Source organism: Hoplias malabaricus, chromosome 7, assembly GCF_029633855.1.
Source record: "Hoplias malabaricus isolate fHopMal1 chromosome 7, fHopMal1.hap1, whole genome shotgun sequence".
In the NCBI taxonomy this organism is placed as follows: Eukaryota; Metazoa; Chordata; class Actinopteri; order Characiformes; family Erythrinidae; genus Hoplias; species Hoplias malabaricus.
This window is the reverse complement of record NC_089806.1, coordinates 1,886,853-1,906,744: the sequence shown is the minus strand read 5'-3', so window position 1 is coordinate 1,906,744 and position 19,892 is coordinate 1,886,853. Positions and strand designations below refer to the sequence as shown.

The following is a 19,892-nucleotide window of genomic DNA, read 5'->3' as shown; positions in this document are numbered from 1 at the left end:
CCAGTGTTGTTATTATAGGACAGTAATAAAGGCTACTGTTTATTCACTGTAGCAGTGTTATGATGGAGAGTGATGTAGAGTTTGGTGATGGACAGTGATTCTGGATTTTCTTAGAATAATAAAATATAAATCATTATCACTTCCACCCCTCAGCTCACACTGCACTGTCTGACAGACTCTGTGTTAATATTTCTATTTTAATCAGGAGCTGGAGCAGAGAGTGATCTCTGTGGTGAAGAATCATCTGAAGAGGTTTATGAAGCTGCTGAGTGAGGATTACCCAGCATGCTCTGAGAGAGAGGAGGAGGAAGAAAAGTCTGAGGGTATTGATAGAGACGGAGTGATGAAGATCACACTGAACGTCCTGAGGAGCATGAACCACACACACCTCGCTCACACACTGCAGATCAGTAAGACTTTAGGGACCTGTCTTTACTTTTTATACACTTTGATATTAATAAATCAATGCATCATGATCAAATCATAATAATAAAGCTCATCACAAGCTAATTTAAGTATCTGAACTTTGGTGATGTCTTTATAATTTGCCATATATGTATTTTGATTATGATCAAATTTGACATAAATTACAGCTCAAAGACTTTTAGGTTTAATTTGATGAATAACTGTTCATGATCACACTTTAATATCACATATTAGCGTCTATGGCTAGTCTTACCGTAAAGTAAACAATTTAACATGTTTTCTTATTGTGATTGCTTCCTCTTTTTTTAATAGAACTGGCTCCTTCTTCTCATCGAAAACTGAAATCAACTCTAAAGGAAAAGTTCCAGAAAATTAATGAAGGAGTCTCTAATCCTGGAAGCTCAGCTCTTCTGAATGAGATCTACACAGATCTGTACATCACAGAGGGAGGGAGTGGAGAGGTCAATACTGAACATGAGGTCAGACAGATTGAGACAGTGTCCCGGAGACATGCAGCACAGGAGAAACCCATCAAATGCAGCCAGCTCTTTAAAGATAAAGCCATCAGAACTGTGCTGACTAAAGGAGTTGCTGGAATTGGAAAAACAGTCTCTGTGCAGAAGTTCATTCTGGACTGGGCCGAAGGAAAAGAAAACCAGGATGTCCTCTTCATATATCCACTTCCCTTCAGAGAGCTGAACCTGATGAAGGAAAAAAGGCTCAGTCTGATGGAGCTTCTTCGTCAGTTTTTCAGAGACACAAAAGAATTAAAACCAAGAGACTATGATCTCTACAGAGTCCTGTTCATCTTTGACGGTCTGGATGAGTGTCGACTTCCTCTAGATTTCCAGAACAATGAGGGATTGTGGGATGTAACACAATCAGCCTCAGTGGATGTGCTGCTGACAAACCTCATCAAGGGGAATCTGCTTCCCTCTGCTCTCCTCTGGATCACCTCTCGACCAGCGGCAGCCAATCAGATCCCTCCTGAGTGTGTTGACCAGGTAACAGAGATACGTGGGTTCAGTGACCCTCAGATAAAGGAGTATTTCAGGAAGAGGATCAGTGACCAGAGCCTGGCCAATCAAATCATCTCCCACATCAAGTCCTCTAGAAGCCTCTACATCATGTGCCACATCCCAGTCTTCTGCTGGATCTCAGCCATGGTTCTAGAGAGAGTTTTGGGTGGGGCAGAGGGTGGAAAGTTTCCCAAGACTCTGACTCAAATGTTCACACACTTCCTGATCTTTCAGATCAAACACAAAGAACAAAAGTACCAGGGAAAACAGGAGGTTGATCTTCAGAAAACTAGAGAGAGTGTCCTGGCTCTGGGAAAACTGGCGTTCCAACAGCTGGAGAAAGGCAATCTGATCTTCTACGAGGACGACTTGAGAGAGTGTGGCATTGATGTCAGAGAAGTGTCAGTGTACTCAGGAGTCTGTACCCAGATCTTCAGAGAGGAGTTTGGGCTGCACCTGGGGAAGGTGTTCAGCTTTGTCCACCTGAGCGTACAGGAATTTCTGGCTGCTTTATACACATTTCTCTCTTTCATCAGCAGAGTTGGACCAAAACAGAGTTCCACTGGTCTCTCTGGAATCTTCAAAGCATCCACCATGTCAGAGTTCCTGAAGTGTGCAGTGGACAAGGCCTTACAGAGTGAGAATGGACACCTGGACCTTTTCCTCCGGTTTCTTCTGGGTCTCTCACTGGAGTCCAATCAGACTCTCTTACGAGGAATACTGACTCAGACAGGAATCAGATCTCACAGCAGAGAGGAGATAGTCCAGTACATCAAGGAGAAGATCAGGGAGGACCCCTCTCCAGAGAAAACCATCAATCTGTTCCACTGTCTGAATGAACTGAATGATCACTCTCTAGTGCAGGAAGTCCAAGAATACCTGGACACAGGAGGTTCTCTCAGTGGAGTCAGGTTCTCTCCTGGTCAGTGGTCAGCTGTGGCGTTTGTGTTGCTGAATTCAGAAGAAGATCTAGATGAGTTTGACTTGAGGAAATATAATCCATCAGAGGAAGGTGTTCTGAGACTGTTGCCAGTGATCAAAGCATCCAGAAAAGCTGTGTGAGTATATCATTAAAAAGTCTTTGTAAGACATTTAGATTCATTCAGATTTTATTAAATAGAATGATCTCCATTTTAGTTTGTGTAATATGCAGTTTGTCTCAAACTAGTTTTACTTATTTAAAAGTTCCATGTGCTGTGTGTACTGTTTTTACAGGCTTGCTGGTTGTAATATCACCTTAATCTCCTGTGAGGTTTTAGGATCAGTTCTAAAGTCAGTAAACTTCTCAATGAAAGAGCTGGACCTCAGTAACAATGACCTGCAGGATTCAGGAGTGGAGCTGCTCTCTTTTGGACTGAAAAATTCACTCTGTAAACTGGAGACTCTCAGGTAAAACATCTATTAGATTCAGCTTTCAGTGTGTTTAATTTTTTTCATATTTAATATACAGGTATATGTAATTTTCCAAAGTGGACCCTCAGTTTCTTACAGCATATTATTTTTGAATAATAACATGTTTCAATGTGATTCTTCCTTTCCCAGCAGGACTTCAAATTATTTAAGTCAGTGAAACTATTGAAAGAGTTTTTGTTTTAATTAATTTAAACAGATCTGTTCACCATATCCCTAAAAATTTAAGACTTGGTTAATTTACTCTGGGTTTTATTGATTCTGAACTTGGGGCAAAAGCTTTGTCATATTCATTTTGAATATTCATTCAGCCTAGAGCCATTTTTCTCAGTATTGGCCCTGGTAGTCCTCTGCCATGAATGTTGTTTTCTTAGTCCATCTCGCTCACTTCAGCTTCTGAAGGGGTTATTCCTTAGCACTTTAGTTGTGTATTGAAAGAAAAGGAATCTCTAAAAGGTGCTGGACTGTGTGGCACCAGGACCAGGATTGAGAACCACTGACCTAGATTGTCATTACTGTTATTGTGTTTTTGTATGTAATAAAAGTATATTGACTGCTCTTTGCACTGTACTTCAGCTGTGCTTTTTGTCAATAAATGTCATCTTCTACTGTTTAACTTCTTTCTGCAGATTGTCTGGGTGTATGATTACAAAAGAAGGCTTTTCTTCTCTGGCTACAGCACTGAAATCAAACCCTTTCCATCTGAGAGAACTGGATCTGACCTACAATCACCCAGGAGAGTCCGGAGTGAAGCTGTTCTCGGATCTACTGCGGAATCCACACTGTGCACTGGAGAAACTACAGTGAGTCTCACCTCCCCACCCCCGCATGGCTCTGATCTACAGTTAGAGCCACACTAGTCATATTTTCATGCATGATAGTCTGTTACTAATCCAATTAATAGCTCAATGGGAATAGAATATGTCCATGTATATAACTCAATCACAATCAAAAAGTCCAATTTCTAGCTGATTGAATGATGTGTGGGCGGCACGGTGGAGCAGCAGGTAGTGTCGCAGTCACACAGCTCCAGGGACCTGGAGGTTGTGGGTTCGATTCCCGCTCCGGGTGACTGTCTGTGAGGAGTTGGTGTGTTCTCCACGTGGATTTCCTCCGGGTGCTCCGGTTTCCTCTCACAGTCCAAAAACACACATTGCAGGTGGATTGGCGACTCAAAAGTGTTCGTAGGTGTGAGTGAATGTGTGTGTGTCTGTGTTGACCTGTAAAGGACTGGTGCCCCCTCCAGGGTGTATTCCCGCCTTGCGCCCAATGATTCCAGGTAGGCTCTGGACCCACCGTGACCCTGAATTGGATACGCGGTTACAGATAATGAATGAATGAATGATGTCGGTAATCATTTATATAATTAATTGGATAAAATAATAATCGGCATGTAAACACCTGTGTTGGCCTCACCCTGACGGAATGGTTGTTGTGTGGAAGCCTGTGAAAATGTAATCTGCCCATTTTGCATATTCATAAGTCTTTAGCACAATAGCACAATTTAGCACAATAGGTTAAAATTAAAATTCAAATGCATTGTAACTGACTGCAAATTCATATTAGTGAATACATTTTTAATTTTCATTTTGACATGTTTTTTGCATGATTATCTGAAACATGTTTAAATTGAAGTTGGGAAATACATTTCCATTTCAGTAAAGATATACTCCAAGCATTCAAATCCCAGTGTAAATGATATATCAACATAAGTTTCTGAAACTGCAAATGGAATTATTGAATTTTCATTTTGAGCTCAAACTTGTGTATAAGTGGGACGTTTAATTTCAAACTAAATTACATTTTTATATAATTTTCGATACAGTAGTGTCATGACCCCACATTTGAGTGCCATTTAAAAAATATGTAGCGTTTTTACCTATTCTATTTCATCTTGAAAAAGGAGACTATAATGTTGGATGAGATTACATATAATATAGCAGAATTAGCTAGAATTTTTTATTACAGTAGCTTGCAAAACTATTCATACCCCTTGACATTTTTCACATTTTTTCACCTTACAAGCACAAACTTAACTCTGTTTTATTGAGATTTTAAGTGATTTACTAACACAAAGTAGCACATATTTGTGAAGTGTAACAAAAATGATGCATGGTTTTCAAAATTTTAATCAAACAAAAATCTGAAAAGTGTGACGTGCAAAAGTATTCAGCCCTCTTTACTCTGATTCCCCTAAATAAACTCCAGTGCAATCAATTGCCTTCAGAAGTCACTTAATTAGTTAATAGTGTCCATCTGTGTGTAATTTAGTCTCAGTATACAGCGCCCTCCATAATTATTGGCACCCCTGGTTAAGAAGTGTTCTTTGGCTTCTAATAAATTCTTTTTTTTAATAGTATAGGATAACAATGCAAAAAAAAAAATCGAAGCTTTAATTCAACTGCCTTTATTTGGTGGGGAAAAAAATCATACATTAAGAAATAAATCTTTTGAATGAAATCATGTGTGCCACAATTATTGGCACCCCTGGTGTTAGTACTTTGTGCAACCTCCTTTTGACAATAAGACAACACTCTTCTCCTATAACTCATCACAAGAAGGGAGAATACAGAAAGAGGGATCTTCAACCATTCCTCTTTGCACAACCTCTCTAAATCATCCAGAGTCCTGTGTCTTCACTTATGCACTCACCTCTTCAGCTCACCCGACAGGTTTTCTATTGGGTTTAGGTCTGGGGACTGAGATGGCCATGAAAGGAGTTTGATTTTTGTGCACAAAAGATGGGAACTGTACCAGACCGTTGTGGTGAAGAGAGAGCTGAGCCATAAAGCAAAGCTCTCAATTTACTGGTCAGTCTACGTAGCCACTCTCACCTATGGTCATGAGCTCTTGGTAATGACCGAAAGAACGAGATTGTGGATACAAATGGCCAAAATGAGCTTTCTCCAACGGGTTGCTGGGCATACTCATTGTGATCAGGTGAGGAGCTCAGTGACTAGGGAGGAGTTTGCAGTAGAGTCGCTGCTCCTTTGCATTGAGAGGAGTCAGTTGAGGTGGTTCGGGCATCTGATGAGGATGCCTCCTGGATGCCTCCCACTGGAGGTATTCCAGACACATCCAACTGGAAGGAGGCCTCAGGGTAGACCCAGGACATGCTGGAAGGATTTTATCTCCTGACTGGCCTGGGAATGCCTGGGGATCCCCCAAGAGGAGTTGGTGAATGTTGCAAGGGACAGAGACGTCTGGGCTTCTTTGCTAGCCCTGTAGCCCTGAAATGGAAAAGCAGAAAAGAAGATGACGATGTTACATTCAATTTGCAACAACAGTACCTCTGATCTAAAGTTTGGTCTGCTTAATATAAGATCATTTTATTCTAAAGCTGTTATTGTTAATGAAATTATAAGTGATCAGAATGTTTTAAGTCTTGGATTAGACCCAGTGAATATTTCACATTAAATGAAGCCACGCTTTTAGAGTATAATTATGTACTCAACCCAAGGTTATCAGGAAAAGTAGAAGGTGTAGATGTTATCTACCGAAATAGTTTGCACATTAATCAGCAAAAGATTTGCACATTTACTTTTCTTAAAATAATTCCTGTTAGCATAACCAATCCTCTTACAAACAAGAGCCTAGATTCACTGTTTAATTTTTACAGGCCACCAGGTACCTATTTAGAATTCTTTTAAGAATTTGGTCACTTTTCGCAACCTAACAGTGGGAAATTATAAAGTAAGTGTGGGAGGCTTTAACATCCATTTCGAGAATGTAGATGATCCACTGAAAGTCAGATTTACCCAAAATTGTGTGAGTTAAAACCAGAAACTTTAAAAATAAGGGAACAATTACAGGTTGAAATTCTCATAACGCCGAACATGAATTCCAGTCCTTTAGCATAAAGAGCCAATCAGCTTGCTGTTAACAGATAAAGTCCTGCCCTCCAACAACAAGAACCAATCAAATTGCTGGTTATGTGAAGCAGTAAGTCAACTGAAACTACAAGTCATTAGGGACTTTATTAACATATGCTTTTATTTCAAACTCATTGTTTTATTTGTAAATTTTCCTTGAAATGAGAAAAGGACATTTTATTTAGAGTTATTGTTATTTATAATATTTTAAAATCTTGTTGTATATTGAAATGTAATTGAAAGTGTAATTTGATTTGAAATTCCATTGTTAGCTACATAACATGTTGCTATAAATACAAGGCTACTTAAATATGCAGGACATGTCACTGATCATAATACAGGTTATACATTTATTTCCAGACCTTGATGACTGGTTAATCAGCTGATATAACACTGTTTACTGCCGCCACTCAACTAACTTGCATTTGTGTGTGATACCATGACTGAGGACACCAAACACATTTATCCTCGAATCAACCTCTGAAACAAGAACTTCTACCTCACAGTCTCCAGAGTTTCTCTTTCATGTCTTTTTGTCCTCCATTGTCTCAACTATCTCATGCGAAAATAAATGGGGAAGCCCATATTTAAATATTCATGCGGTTATTTGCATTGACCATTTATAGGTAAATGTGGATGTTGCGGATTCAGGAGGTTTACCTGTACTCATATTGAATAATACTGTGATTTATAAAGAGAAAAAAGTGTTCAGGTGTTTTATAAATATGACTTTTTTTTCGGCACACGCTATTTTCTGCTAATTGTGCGCATGCACACTTTCACTCTAGTATCCATGCATGGATTTTTATGAGTTTTATCGATGTGGCCCTTGGACTGGTCTCATTGAAATACCAATTGCTTGGTTTAGAGCTTACCTTCTTTGCATCATAATTGATGCAACAAATTCCCTAGCCAGATGGTGGAGGCTCCAGTTATGTGCCCTCCATTTCCATTATCTTCTCCACTCCATACATTCACACAAAATCTGTAGCTCCTGCCATAACATGCAGCAGCTCTTGGACACATGAGGGGACTGATTCAACACGATTCAAGGCCTCCACAATCTATAAAGACTCTATTGTTTATAATTTGTTTGACTGGGGTAGGATGGGCCGCTTTTGTGAGTCTTTGTTCCTTCCAAGGTTTCTTCCTCCAGCTTTTTCTTGCTACTGTAACCTTTGCCTTGTTCATCTGGAGATATTAATTTAAATCTTGTTGTAAATCTCAACTTCTTTAAAGCTGCTTTCTGATACCATTAGGTTTTAAAAAGCACTAAACAAATAATTTTTTTTTTTACTGACTCTGTAGTTATACAATTACAGACTGTAGTCCATCTGTTTCCCTTACTTCTTTATTATCCCTATTTCACTGTATTCTTCAATTGTCAGAACCTCCATGGTGCAGGTTTGATTTGGATGGTGGATTATTCTCAGTGCTGCAGTGACACTGATATGGTTGTGTGTTAGTGTGTTTTACCATCAAAACCACAGAAGTGCAGCCCCATACTATAGTGATGAAGAGGGGAGGAGCTGAACCCCATGGGAGGCATCACATGACCCCAGTGTAGGGGGAATGCGCTTACAGTCACACCTCTAATTTCAGGTTGATAGTTTAATGAGTTTATAAATGTGTGTGTGTTTGATCTTTAGAGTCCAACATGGAGGAATCAGCAGAATGAGACCAGGACCAAAGAAATGTAAGATAAACACACACACGCACAAACAATACATAATTTACTTACACTAAAGCAGACACAAAAGCAATCACAATAAAAAGATAAAGAAATATAAGCATGCACATACACACCCAAACAAATGCACATAACGCAATGCAGATCTTTTACTATTTACGTTTTCTCAGTATATTTATTAGGGACAGCTTGTCAATAGAGAGCGCTAGGCTGCCACCCTCCCTAGTGGAAATATAACTTCTGTCCTCTCTAAAATAAACATATTTTTTATATAATCAATAACTATTTTTTTGAGATATGAGTATGTTACAAATGTTAAATAGTGTGTAATATATACTATATATTGACATACTTTTAATTTCTGTTCTGATTGGGCAATTTCCATTGGCTGCTCGCCATTAGACTGTGGGATTCTGGGAGCCTGTTGGGCCTCGGTTAAAGGCAGGAGCATAAACAATCAAAAACCATCTCTAAAGGAATATACATGTAATACACATCCTAAAATCTGAGGGCTCTCTCTTCTTCCCACTCCATCTTAGAAGGGAACTTTGGTGAAGAAACTACAGATCAATGAGCACAGTCCAGATAAACACATGCACACCCACAAATACAGACATGTTGATTTTCCCAAATTTCTTCAAGCAACACATTTTGTTCAATGATTTAGATTGCAACCCCACCAACACAAATTCTTAATGTTAACTACATTATAAAATGAAGTATAACTTATATTGCCCTATTTGTTTTTCAGCATCTCTCTTAACATTCAGATTTAAGGTGAACCACATTTGTCTGTTTTGCCTTGGGTTAGGGGTCTTAGATCTTGTTAGGATATAATCCCACAATGTCAACATTTTCTCATTTAAAAACTATGATAAGATTGTGATTATGATAAGTATGATGAGTTCTTGTACATGTTGATTTTGTTTTTATGTGCCTGTTCCAATTCATTTATTCAAATAATATAATTTTAATTTGCAATCCATATTTTTTGCTCCATGAGCCAACTAAGAGTCATGACCCAGGTTTCCATAGAAATAATGATTACTGTAAATAATTACAATAAACCTATACCTAACCCTAACCTCCTTAACCTCAAAAAGCAATGACGAATTTCAGTCTTCTAGATTTTCACAATAAAAAATCTCTATGTAATAATTTAACTTTGAAATTGTAGCTTAGAAATTACTGTGATGCTCCTCCTTCCTGTAATACGGCGAATATCACCTCTCTCACTGCTCTGGATCACAGGGTGGAGAACTTTCACAATAACTGCATAATGCTTCATGGCACTATTATACATGGTACATTATAATCAGGCATTTGAGAGTTACTAAGTAGTGAGCCAGAGTTTGCTAACTTTAGCTGGATTAGTCCACTTTATAGCAATAAACATTGATTATAGTAATAAGTGATTTTCTGTCATTTTGTATATGTTTGAAATGGCTAGATTACCGCCAACGTTACACTTTATGCTTTTAATAACTTGGTCTAATGTATGTTATGAGCAATATATAGCTTTTATTATGTAATCAGCATAATTTTATTAAATTACACACATTCCCAGACTCAACATTCAAATGCTTAGCAAACACAGCTGTCTAAATAGTTTGCAAACACTAGCAGTGTTTCAGCATATATAAAAATTTGTCATGATGTTATGTGCGTTCGTTTATTTTGATTATTCTGATTCTTGTTTATCAGTACAAGCATACATCAGAATATACATACACACATAACATTATCACAATACCATAAAATGTGAAGCCTTTGAATTCTACCAGGTACTAGATAAGATTACGAGGCTGGTCAAGGCTTATTTTGATGATATTCAGTTTTGTTTAGGACATGAGAATTTGTTACGTCAAGCAAGTGATTGGAAATGGGTATAAAGGCTGGATGCACCATTTCACCACTAGCGTTTTCAATGGCAATGACGGTCATAATTAGGACATCTAAGTGGGTCATTGGCGGGGAGAGTTTGCAGTATTGTTCTCTTCTCCCCCAAATTAGGGCATACAACTTGCACAGGGCAGATGCTGGATGAAGTTAAAAAACATTAGGTGGGCTAAGCTGAAATTTAAACAGAGCAAGTCAAGAAGTTTATCGATAGTTAAAGGAAAACTTGTGCAGGAAAATGTTGTAATAGAAGGGGAGCTGATCGAGTCTGTACTGGAGAGACCAGTGAATAGATTAGGTAGATGGTACACTTCAGCACTAAAAATACAGAGCAAGTTGTGGGCCTAAAGGCTGAACTGGTGAGGGCTATTAATAACATTGATAGATCATGTTTGACAGGGAAGCTGAAACTTTGTTGTCACAAAGAGTGACACAGAGTGCCAATCCATATCTGGGCTCATACTCATTCACTCACACATACAGACATTCATTCACATACTCACTCACTCACATACCAGGACATTTATTAGAGAAGCCAATTCACCTACCCTCCATGTTTTTGGACTGTGGGAGGAAACCGGAGTCCCCAGAGGAAACCCATGCAGACACGGGGAAAACATGGAATCTCCTTCATTCATTCATTCTTTATCTGCAACCGCTTATTTAAGTTCAGGGTCGTGGTGGGTTCAGAGCCTACATGGAATCATTGGGCGCAAAGGCAGGAATACACCCTGGAGGTGGTGCCAGTCCTTCACAGGGCAACACCCACACGTTCACTCACACGTCACTCCTACAGACACTTTTGAGTCATCAGTCCACCAAGCAACGTGTGTTTTGGGACAGTGGGAGGAAACCAGAGCACCTGGAGGAAACCCACGCGGACATGGGAAGAACACATCACACTCCTCACAGATAGTAACCCGGAGCGGGACTTGAACCCAGGACTTGAAGTGACTGTGACACTACCTGCTGCTCCACCATGCTGCCCTAGTAGCTGGAGGTGAGCAGCTGGTCTGGTCCGGTGTGGGCCGCAGGAGAATCTAGCAAACAATTTTCCATCAGTGGGCCACCATTTTCTCTGAAAACAGTAAAGAGAAGCAGTTGGTTTGGTTGAGTGCAGTAGAAAATCAGATGTGAATATTTTCATTAGTGTAATGACATATCTGACTGTAACAGACTGGGAGGAGGGAAATCAGAAGGAAAACAGACATTAGATCATTCTCAGACAAAGATATCCATCCACTCCAAACAAGAGAAATTGTGAGCACAGTGTCGCAGAGCACATCATCCAAGTTTACCATGATTCCCCATGTCCGTGAATTCCTGAAATGACAGCCTAGAAACTAGAAAGAGATTATTTGCCAAAAGCTAAACCGAACAAGTGTGTTTTGAGACTTACTTAAACATAGTGACTGTGTCTGCATCCCGAACACTAGCTGGAAGATTGTTTCAGAGGTAAGGGGCTTTGTAGGAGAAAGCTCCATGTTATATTAGTAAAAGAATTATGTAATCAATACAGAATTTAACTGGAAGCCAGTGAAGGGCCGATAAGACTGGGCTGATATGATTAAAATTTCTAATTCTAGTGAGGACCCTGGCTGCAGCATTTAGAATTTGCTAGAGTTTACTCAAGTTTCTGCTGGAGCATCCTGATAAAAGCGCATTGCAATAATCTAATCTTCATGTAATAAAAGTGTGAACCACTTTTTCTGCATCTGGGAGGAATAATGAATTGCTTAATTTTGGGAAGTTACGAAGATGTAGGAAAGCTGTTTTTGTAATGTTACCTATATGCTGATCGAATGATAGACCTGAATCAATTATAACACCCAGATTTTTAGCTGATGAGCTCAGAAGAACAGGGAAGTCAAAATTATGTTTTAAGTCTGAAATCTTATTTATAGCAGGTTTGGTACCTAGAAGGAGAACCTCTGGTTTGTCGGTGTATAATAGAAAGTAATTTTACAACATCCAATGCTTCAATTCTTTAACACAGTCCTCCATTTTCTTTAGTGTTGGTTTGTCATCTGGTTTGGCTGATATGTATAACTGTGCATCATCTGCGTAACTGTGCAAGGTAAAACCATGCCTCCTAATATCTCTGCCCAGTGGCAGTACGTATAATATTAATAATAAAGATCCTAAAATGGAGTCTTGGGGAATTCCAAATCTTATTTTTGTGTGAATAGTGGAGACATTATTTACTTTAACAAACTGATAGCGATCTGTGAGGTAAGACTTAAACCCTGATAGGGCCATTCCTGTTATTCCAACCATGTTTTTTAGTCTTTCTAGCAGAATAGTATGATCAATTGTATCAAAAGCTGCACTGAGGTCGAGTAGAACTAACATGGATATGCAGCCTTGAACAGAGGCTAGAAGAAAATCATTTGCTATCTTAACGAAAGCCTTTTCAGTGCTATGGTGTGGCCTAAAACCAGATTGAATTTTTTCAGATGTTATTTTTTATGCAATTATAAGCTTAATTGTTGGGCCACTACTTTTTCTAAGATCTTAGATATGAAGGGAATATTAGAGACAGGTCTGTAATTGGATAGTACACTAGGATCAAGATTTGGTTTCTTGATCAGGGGTTTATTAACTGCATTAAATGCTTTGGGTATGTGACCCAGTCTAAGGGACGAATTTATGATTGTTAAAAGGGGATTGATTATGACTGGTAATACTTCTTTAAATAGTTTTGTTGGTATTGAATCAAGTGTGCAGGTCATACAATTTGACGAGTAGATGATTTTCTCCAGTTCTAGCTGTGGTAGTGGGTCAAAGGCCTCTAGTCTTTTTTCTATGTTTTGTTCTATATCATCCACACCAGATGACAGACAGGCTGGATTTAGTAATATGGTATTTATTGTTTGTCTAATATTTTAAATCTTGTTGTTAAAAAAGTCCATAAAAGCATTGCTGGAGTGAATGGCTGGGATCTGTGGATCAGTAGCTGCCTGATAGTTTGTAAATTTAGAGATTACATTAAAGAGTGCTCTAGGATTGTCTTTATTATTTTCAATCAGTGAGGACAAATGTGCTGAACGTGCATTGATGAGTGCCCTTCTATATTCTATAAGGCTGTGCTTCCAGGTACAGTGAAATACTTCCAGTTTAGTTGCCCGCCATTTCCGCTCTAATTTTCTTACAGTTTGTTTTAAGGTGAGTGTTTCTTCATTATACAAGGGAGCGAGTTTTTTCTGTTGTTGCTTTTTATGCTGCAGTAGTGCTACACTATCTAAAATTGATCAACGTGAATTATCTAAATATTCAGTTGGTCTGTCTAGCTCCAATGGGTCTGATTTGGCCACTGACTGAGGTCAATAAATCTGTGATGTTTTCAGTAAATTTGGGGGCTGTAGATGGAGTTAGTCAGCTCTTTAGATAGTAATATCAGCATGTACATTTTTTAATGTCTAAAGTCGGTTTGTATGAAATTAGGTAGGGGTCTGAGATTGATTATGATTCAGGTAGAATATTTAGGTTTTTTATGTTAGTGCCCAGAGTCAAAACCAAGTCTAGTGTGTGATTATATTAATGTGTAGGGCCTAATACATTTTGGGTGAAACCAACAGAGTCTATGACTGATGTGAATGCCTTTTTTACTGGATCATCACTTTTTTCTAAATAAATGTTAAAGTCTCCTACAATAATTACTTTATCACAGGACACTGCTAAATTCACCAAATTAGCAGCTTATTCACCAAATTATTTTATAAATTCTGAATAGGGCCCTGGTGGTCTGAAAATATTTAATGAGGAGAGTGTGTTCTTATTAGTGGCTGGATTAGTTATGTTAATGTACATAATTTCAAAGCAATTAAAGTTGTAACCATGTTTTTGGTTAATATTTAAATTATTTTTGTAAATTTGACTTATGGTAGTGCTCCTTCAGGACCTCGCTGCTGTGGGCGGAGGGGTCATTTGTTCCCATGTGGAGACTCCTCAGGCTGCTGCAGTGCCAAGGGAAGCCACCTGGCAAGATGTCCAGGACACGAACACCTGGGAGACAGGATACATTAGCATTACTTTTAGTGCCTGAGACTTTTAAATGACTGACTATAGAGTGGACAATAATAAGAACACCACCCTGTTTAGCTCTCTGTGCTGGTGCAGGTGAGGGCCAGGAGCTGAGCAGTGAAGTGCTCACTGCAGACTCACTGCAGTAGAGGGGGGTACGACCCTGACTTCAACTGCCCACGCTGATGCTCCCAGCTCGGAGCAGGAGTAATGATGGCCGTCCCGGTTAGCTATTGCGATGAAGGAGCTGGAGTGCCGACAGCTGCATAGGAGGCGTTGCGGCCGGCCTCAAGCCTCATCTTCTCCTGCTGGAGTTCCGTCTGCTTCTCCAGGAGATGCTGAATCCAGCGCACCAGCTACTCGAATGCCGTGCTGAGCCTGGAGAGTGCTCATTCCTCCACAGTCACCATAATCAGGAGAATAGAGAATCGTTAGTTAGTAAAATGAAAACACCAACAAAAGTGGTTGTGGTGCTAACAGTGAATTTATAAAAACACTAAGTAAAAGTAACAAAGATAAGTAAGAAAATAATTAGCAGTAAATACTTTAAGTAAGCATCTAAAAAGCTTAGGAACATTACTTAACAGCAGCAAACAATCAAACTGAGCGAGCAAACTGTCAGCCGGAAGTGACAAGCCAAAATCCCCTTTGGCCTAAAAAGGGCAATCTCTGTATTCGTCAATCACCACAGTTCACAGGATATCAACACCTCTGTTACTACTGAGGAGAACTGCAACACATGTATACATAAAGATGAATCTGATGTTAGCCAGCGGATTGGTCGAGAGCATGAGAGAGTAAAACAAGTAACAGAAGAGAAGAGAATTGGGCAGAGAATAAGGGTACGTTGGCCAGGGGCAGCAGATAACTTGTATTAACTTGTTACAGAAAGAACTGAAGAGAAGGTTGGCAAGGTTGAGAAGAGCAGAGACTTTGGGATAAAAAAAGGAACATGCTAGGTCAGCTTTCTTCAGGAATCATTTTCATTTTGTGAAGACCATATGTGGTAAAGAGAAGTCTGGGAGATTTAAAAGTTGGGAAGATGGAATTAGAAGAGCATTTTAGTGGTGTATATACTGATGAGGATCGGGCAAAAGAACTGGAGCTTCCTCAAGGTATTGTACCAGTGGTTGAAATAGAGTGCCAAATGGATATTAGGACACCAAAATGGAGTGAGGTTCAAGACGTGGTGTTTTATGCAAACGCTGGTTCATCTCCAGGTCCTAATGGTGTGCCATATCAGGTGTACAAATATGCACCTGAGGTCACAAAGTTTTTGTGGAAGATTGTGGTAGTTTTGGAAGAAAGGGATCATTCCAAAAGAGTGGAGAGGGACATGGGGTATCCTTATCCCAAAGGAGAAGGATGCCATGTGTAGAACATATTTGGCATATAAATCTTATTAATGTGGAGGGTATGATTTTCTTCTTAGTGTGGTAGCATGGAGATGGTGGCATACTTGAAAATTAATAAACTAATCAAGACATCATTGCAAATAGCACAGGTTCTGGCTTTGCTCGTTGATTGGGAAATAGCAGCAGGATCTGGCACGAGATTCAGACAGTGAAAAATAGAGGTAGGGATCTAAATACTGTTTTCTTAGAATTAGCTAGTGCCTCATAACCTTAAATGGAAGGCCTTTGAATTCTACCAGGTACTAGATTATGAGGCTCATCAAGGCTTATTTTGATGATATTCAGTTTTGTTTAGGACAGGAGAATTTGTTATGTCAAGCAAGTGATTGGAAATTAGTATATTTCTATATTTCTATGGTCTTAGTCGAAAGTCCAAGTATTAAAGTCAAATCCCAAAAAGTCACATTTCTTGTTAGAAATTAATTAAATATATTCATCTCCCACTACAAGCAATACTTGTAAGCATCTTTGAGTTCTTGAAAAGTGCTATATAAACATATTATTATTATTATTATTATTATTATTATTACAAGCGCATGGCTGGAAATTGCTGGCAGATGTAGGCAAATAACTGCAGGTCGCAGAGTGTATTGTGTGACACTACACTGAGGCCAGACATTTTGTTGTGCTCTGAAAGTAAATGGGTAGTATATTTCATAGAGTTAACAATTCCATTTAAGGATGAATTATGCAGCAATTTCATCAAGCTAAAGTATTTAAATGGCCAAAGATTACCTAAATGTTGTGGCTGCAGGTAGGAAGAGAGTAGGCCCTATGTGAAGCTGTAATGTATTGGCATAGGATATTTTACATCTTATCCTGTGTAAGATTATTATTTATATTTAAATAATGTATATAAAATAAACACACACATACACACAGAAAGAAAGAGAGAACCCACTTTTCTATGTATGACCTTGGATCAGTATGTACCCGCATATATGACACCCTAGAAGTCTCCATTATTGTTTTGTAAATGCTTTTGTTAATTTACCTAAATGTTTCTAAACTAGTCTGTAATGTAAAGATTCAAATAATGTAATATAACTTATATCTGGGGCGGCACGGTGGCGCAGCAGGTAGTGTCGCAGTCACACAGCTCCAGGGGCCTGGAGGTTGTGGGTTCGTTTCCCACTCCAGGTGACTGTCTGTGAGGAGTTGGTGTGTTGTCCGCGTGGGTTTCCTCCGGGTGCTCCGGTTTCCTCCTACAGTCCAAAAACACACGCTGCAGGTGGATTGGCAACTCAAAAAAGTGTCCGTCCGTGAGTGTGTGTGTGTCTGTGTTGCTCTGTGAAGGACTGGCGCCCCCTCCAGGGTGTATTCCTGCCTTGCGCCCAATGATTCCAGGTAGGCTCTGGACCCACCGAGACCCTGAATTGGAGTTACAGATAATGAATGAATGAATGAATGAACTTATATCTGAGCACATTAGAACTGCAAATTATGCTTATTTTAAAAACTATGAATTAATGATGAGTTTTGGTGTCCTGTTAAGTTGGAAAATTATATTGGGATGACTGACAATGTGGCACAAACAGTCCCACCTAGAATATTTGTGTTTATATGTGTGTACAGGGTACTGTGATCTTCCTCTGGATCCAAACACAGCACACACTGCTCTCGTCCTGTCTGAGGGAAACAGGAAGGTGGAATGTGTGGAGACTCAGCCGTATCCAGATCATCCGGAGAGATTTGAACGGTGTCCTCAGGTTCTGAGTGTGGAGAGTTTAACTAGACGCTGTTACTGGGAGGTGGAGTGGAGTGGTAGGGCTGATATTTCAGTGTCGTGCAGAGGAATCAGGAGGAAAGGAGACAGAGATGAGAGTGGCTTTGGTTACAATAAACTTTCCTGGAGTCTCATTTGCACAGAGACCACTTACTGCATAAGACACAATAATCAGGTCACTGAGATACCTGCCCCCTTTCACTGTAACAGAGTCGGAGTGTATTTGGACTTGGGGTCCGGCACTCTGTCCTTCTACACCATCTCACCTCACACACACACACTCACACACTTACACACATTCACCTCCACATTCACTGAGCCCCTCTACGCTGGGTTTGGGGTTTATTACAATTCCTCAGTGCGTCTGTGTGTGACAGAATAGACTCACACATCTTCAGCTTTTGGATTAACATTAGTATGTGTGTGTTAGTAAATGATTGAATGAATTGACTCTGACTCTGTTTTAGTCTATTTTTTTATCTTAAACACGTTAAAAAATTGCAAGTGTCCTGTTTTTTTATTTTAATCTTACTTTAGTGGACTGTGTTATAATGCATTATAAACCCTTATTATCCCGTTATAACATTCTGCTCATTAGCATAACAGAATTGGAAGCTCTGCCCAGTGTCCCCCACCTTCCTCACAGTGTTATTTCAGCAAGAAGAGTGAAGACTTCTAACCCCCACCATCCATTTACATTTTTACTGTGTAGTAAGACATGATATTAACACACAATGACTTGCACTGTGCTGCTGTTCCTGACCCTGCTGCTGTTCCAGCATCAGCAATGTCCTCCTGAACTCCAGAATGACGGCTGTGGTCACTGCAGCTGTTTGGTTACTTTGTAATAGTAACACACACAGACCTGCATTGTGCTGCTGTTCCTGACCCTGCTGCTGTTCCAGCATCAGAAATGTCCTCCTGAACTCCAGACTGATCACTGTGGTTACTGCAGATCTTGGAGACAATGTAATAGTAACAATTCATTTCATTTGAATTCAATACAATTCATTTACAACATAAGCCTTTATAAAAGTGGCAGCATTTATGTTAATGATGTAGTGAAGGTTGTTTTGCATTGTAAATGTTAACATCAGAACTGGTTATAAAATATTCATAAGGAATTTTACACATTAATATTAAAATCTAAACTAATGCTTTAGAAATAGTGTTCATTATCACTGCATATGATCCAAAAACCTTTATCAAGTTTGTAACACCCCAACCAACAAGAAGAACAACAATAATAATAAATAATTGCATCTGTGGTAATCTGTGGTAACCAGATTGCATTAGTAAAGCAGATCTAAAACTGGAGTATCAGTATATTATAGTAAATTAACAGCATTTATCAGATGCTTTTATATACAGCAATTTACAGTTCAAATCCTGTTCCAGAGATAGACAGCTGTAGTGTTGGGAATCTTGCCCAGGCCCTTTTATAGTTGCAGCATGAAGAGGATGGTCAATAGAGGAACTCATCCTCTCCCACTGAGAACAACAAAATGGAGGAGAGAAAAGCAGAACTGCTTCATGACCACTGAGCAAAAAGAGCTGCATCAAGGACATAGCATTACAGCCTTAAGATGAGGAGCACTGAGAGATTGTAGATGAGGTGGAGAAAGATGAAAAGGCTTTTTCCGGCGTGGACCATCATCTTGCTTCACTATACGTAAGGTTGCATACCTTCTTATTGGGGCATTCAACTAAAATAACAGCAGCAATAGCACTACTGAAATAAAACTGAGAATATAATCAGGGTTGGAGACAAAACAGTGTCTGTAGGCGCCTATCATCAAGTGAATTATATTTTAAAATATACAGGTGCATTTCAATAAATTAGAATATCATCAAAAAGTACATTTATTTCAGTAATTCAATTCAAAAAGTGAAACTCACATAGATGCATTACAAACAGAGTGATCTTTTGGATTTTCATTGGCTGTGAGCCATAAACAGAAACATTAAAAGAAATAAATGCTTGAAACAGATCACTCTATAATGAGTCTATAATATTTAAGTTTCACTTTTTGAAGTGAATTACTGAAATACATTTTTGACGATTTGATGATATTCTAAATTACTGAGATGCACCTGTACATACATATTAGACTGTTGCCTGTGCATTTTATGAAGGAAGTCTTTTGTTGCCTATCTGAGGACATACTGCAAATAGTGAATGGGTCGCACTTTTCAGGGATAATCTCTGAAGCATTAAAAACTGCATTAATTAAGTCTCTTAGAGCAATTTAGACTGTATTATCCTGATTAACTACAGACCAAACTCTAATCTTCCATTTTTCTTCTAAACTTTTAGACAGACTAGAGAACTGGGTGGGGCTTTTAGTGAGAGTTCTCAGACTATTAAGTTTGTATCTGGAAGATGGAATTAACTTTATTACTATAAAAAAT

The 19,892-nt window shown here is 39.0% G+C and overlaps 1 protein-coding gene across 1 annotated transcript; it reads left to right on the top strand.

Moving 5' to 3' along the window:
- The first annotated feature begins 241 nt into the window (after nucleotides 1-241).
- On the top strand, nucleotides 242-18,350 carry LOC136701601 (NLR family CARD domain-containing protein 3-like). Its single transcript, XM_066676219.1, has 6 exons — nucleotides 242-410; nucleotides 739-2,503; nucleotides 2,661-2,834; nucleotides 3,485-3,658; nucleotides 8,377-8,423; nucleotides 17,330-18,350. The coding sequence occupies exons 1-6, from the start codon at nucleotides 257-259 to the stop codon at nucleotides 17,860-17,862; spliced, it is 2,847 nt and encodes a 948-aa protein (XP_066532316.1). The 5' UTR covers nucleotides 242-256; the 3' UTR covers nucleotides 17,863-18,350.
- The last annotated feature ends 1,542 nt before the right edge of the window (nucleotides 18,351-19,892 follow it).

Bases quoted from the DNA above. Each gene is read 5' to 3' on its own strand.
- LOC136701601 (XM_066676219.1), top strand. From the start codon at position 257: ATGAAGCTGCTGAGTGAGGATTACCCAGCATGCTCTGAGAGAGAGGAG. The intron at 411-738 runs GTAAGACTTTAG...TTTTTTTAATAG, and splicing joins CGCTCACACACTGCAGATCA to AACTGGCTCCTTCTTCTCAT. The intron at 2,504-2,660 runs GTGAGTATATCA...CTGTTTTTACAG, and splicing joins AAAGCATCCAGAAAAGCTGT to GCTTGCTGGTTGTAATATCA.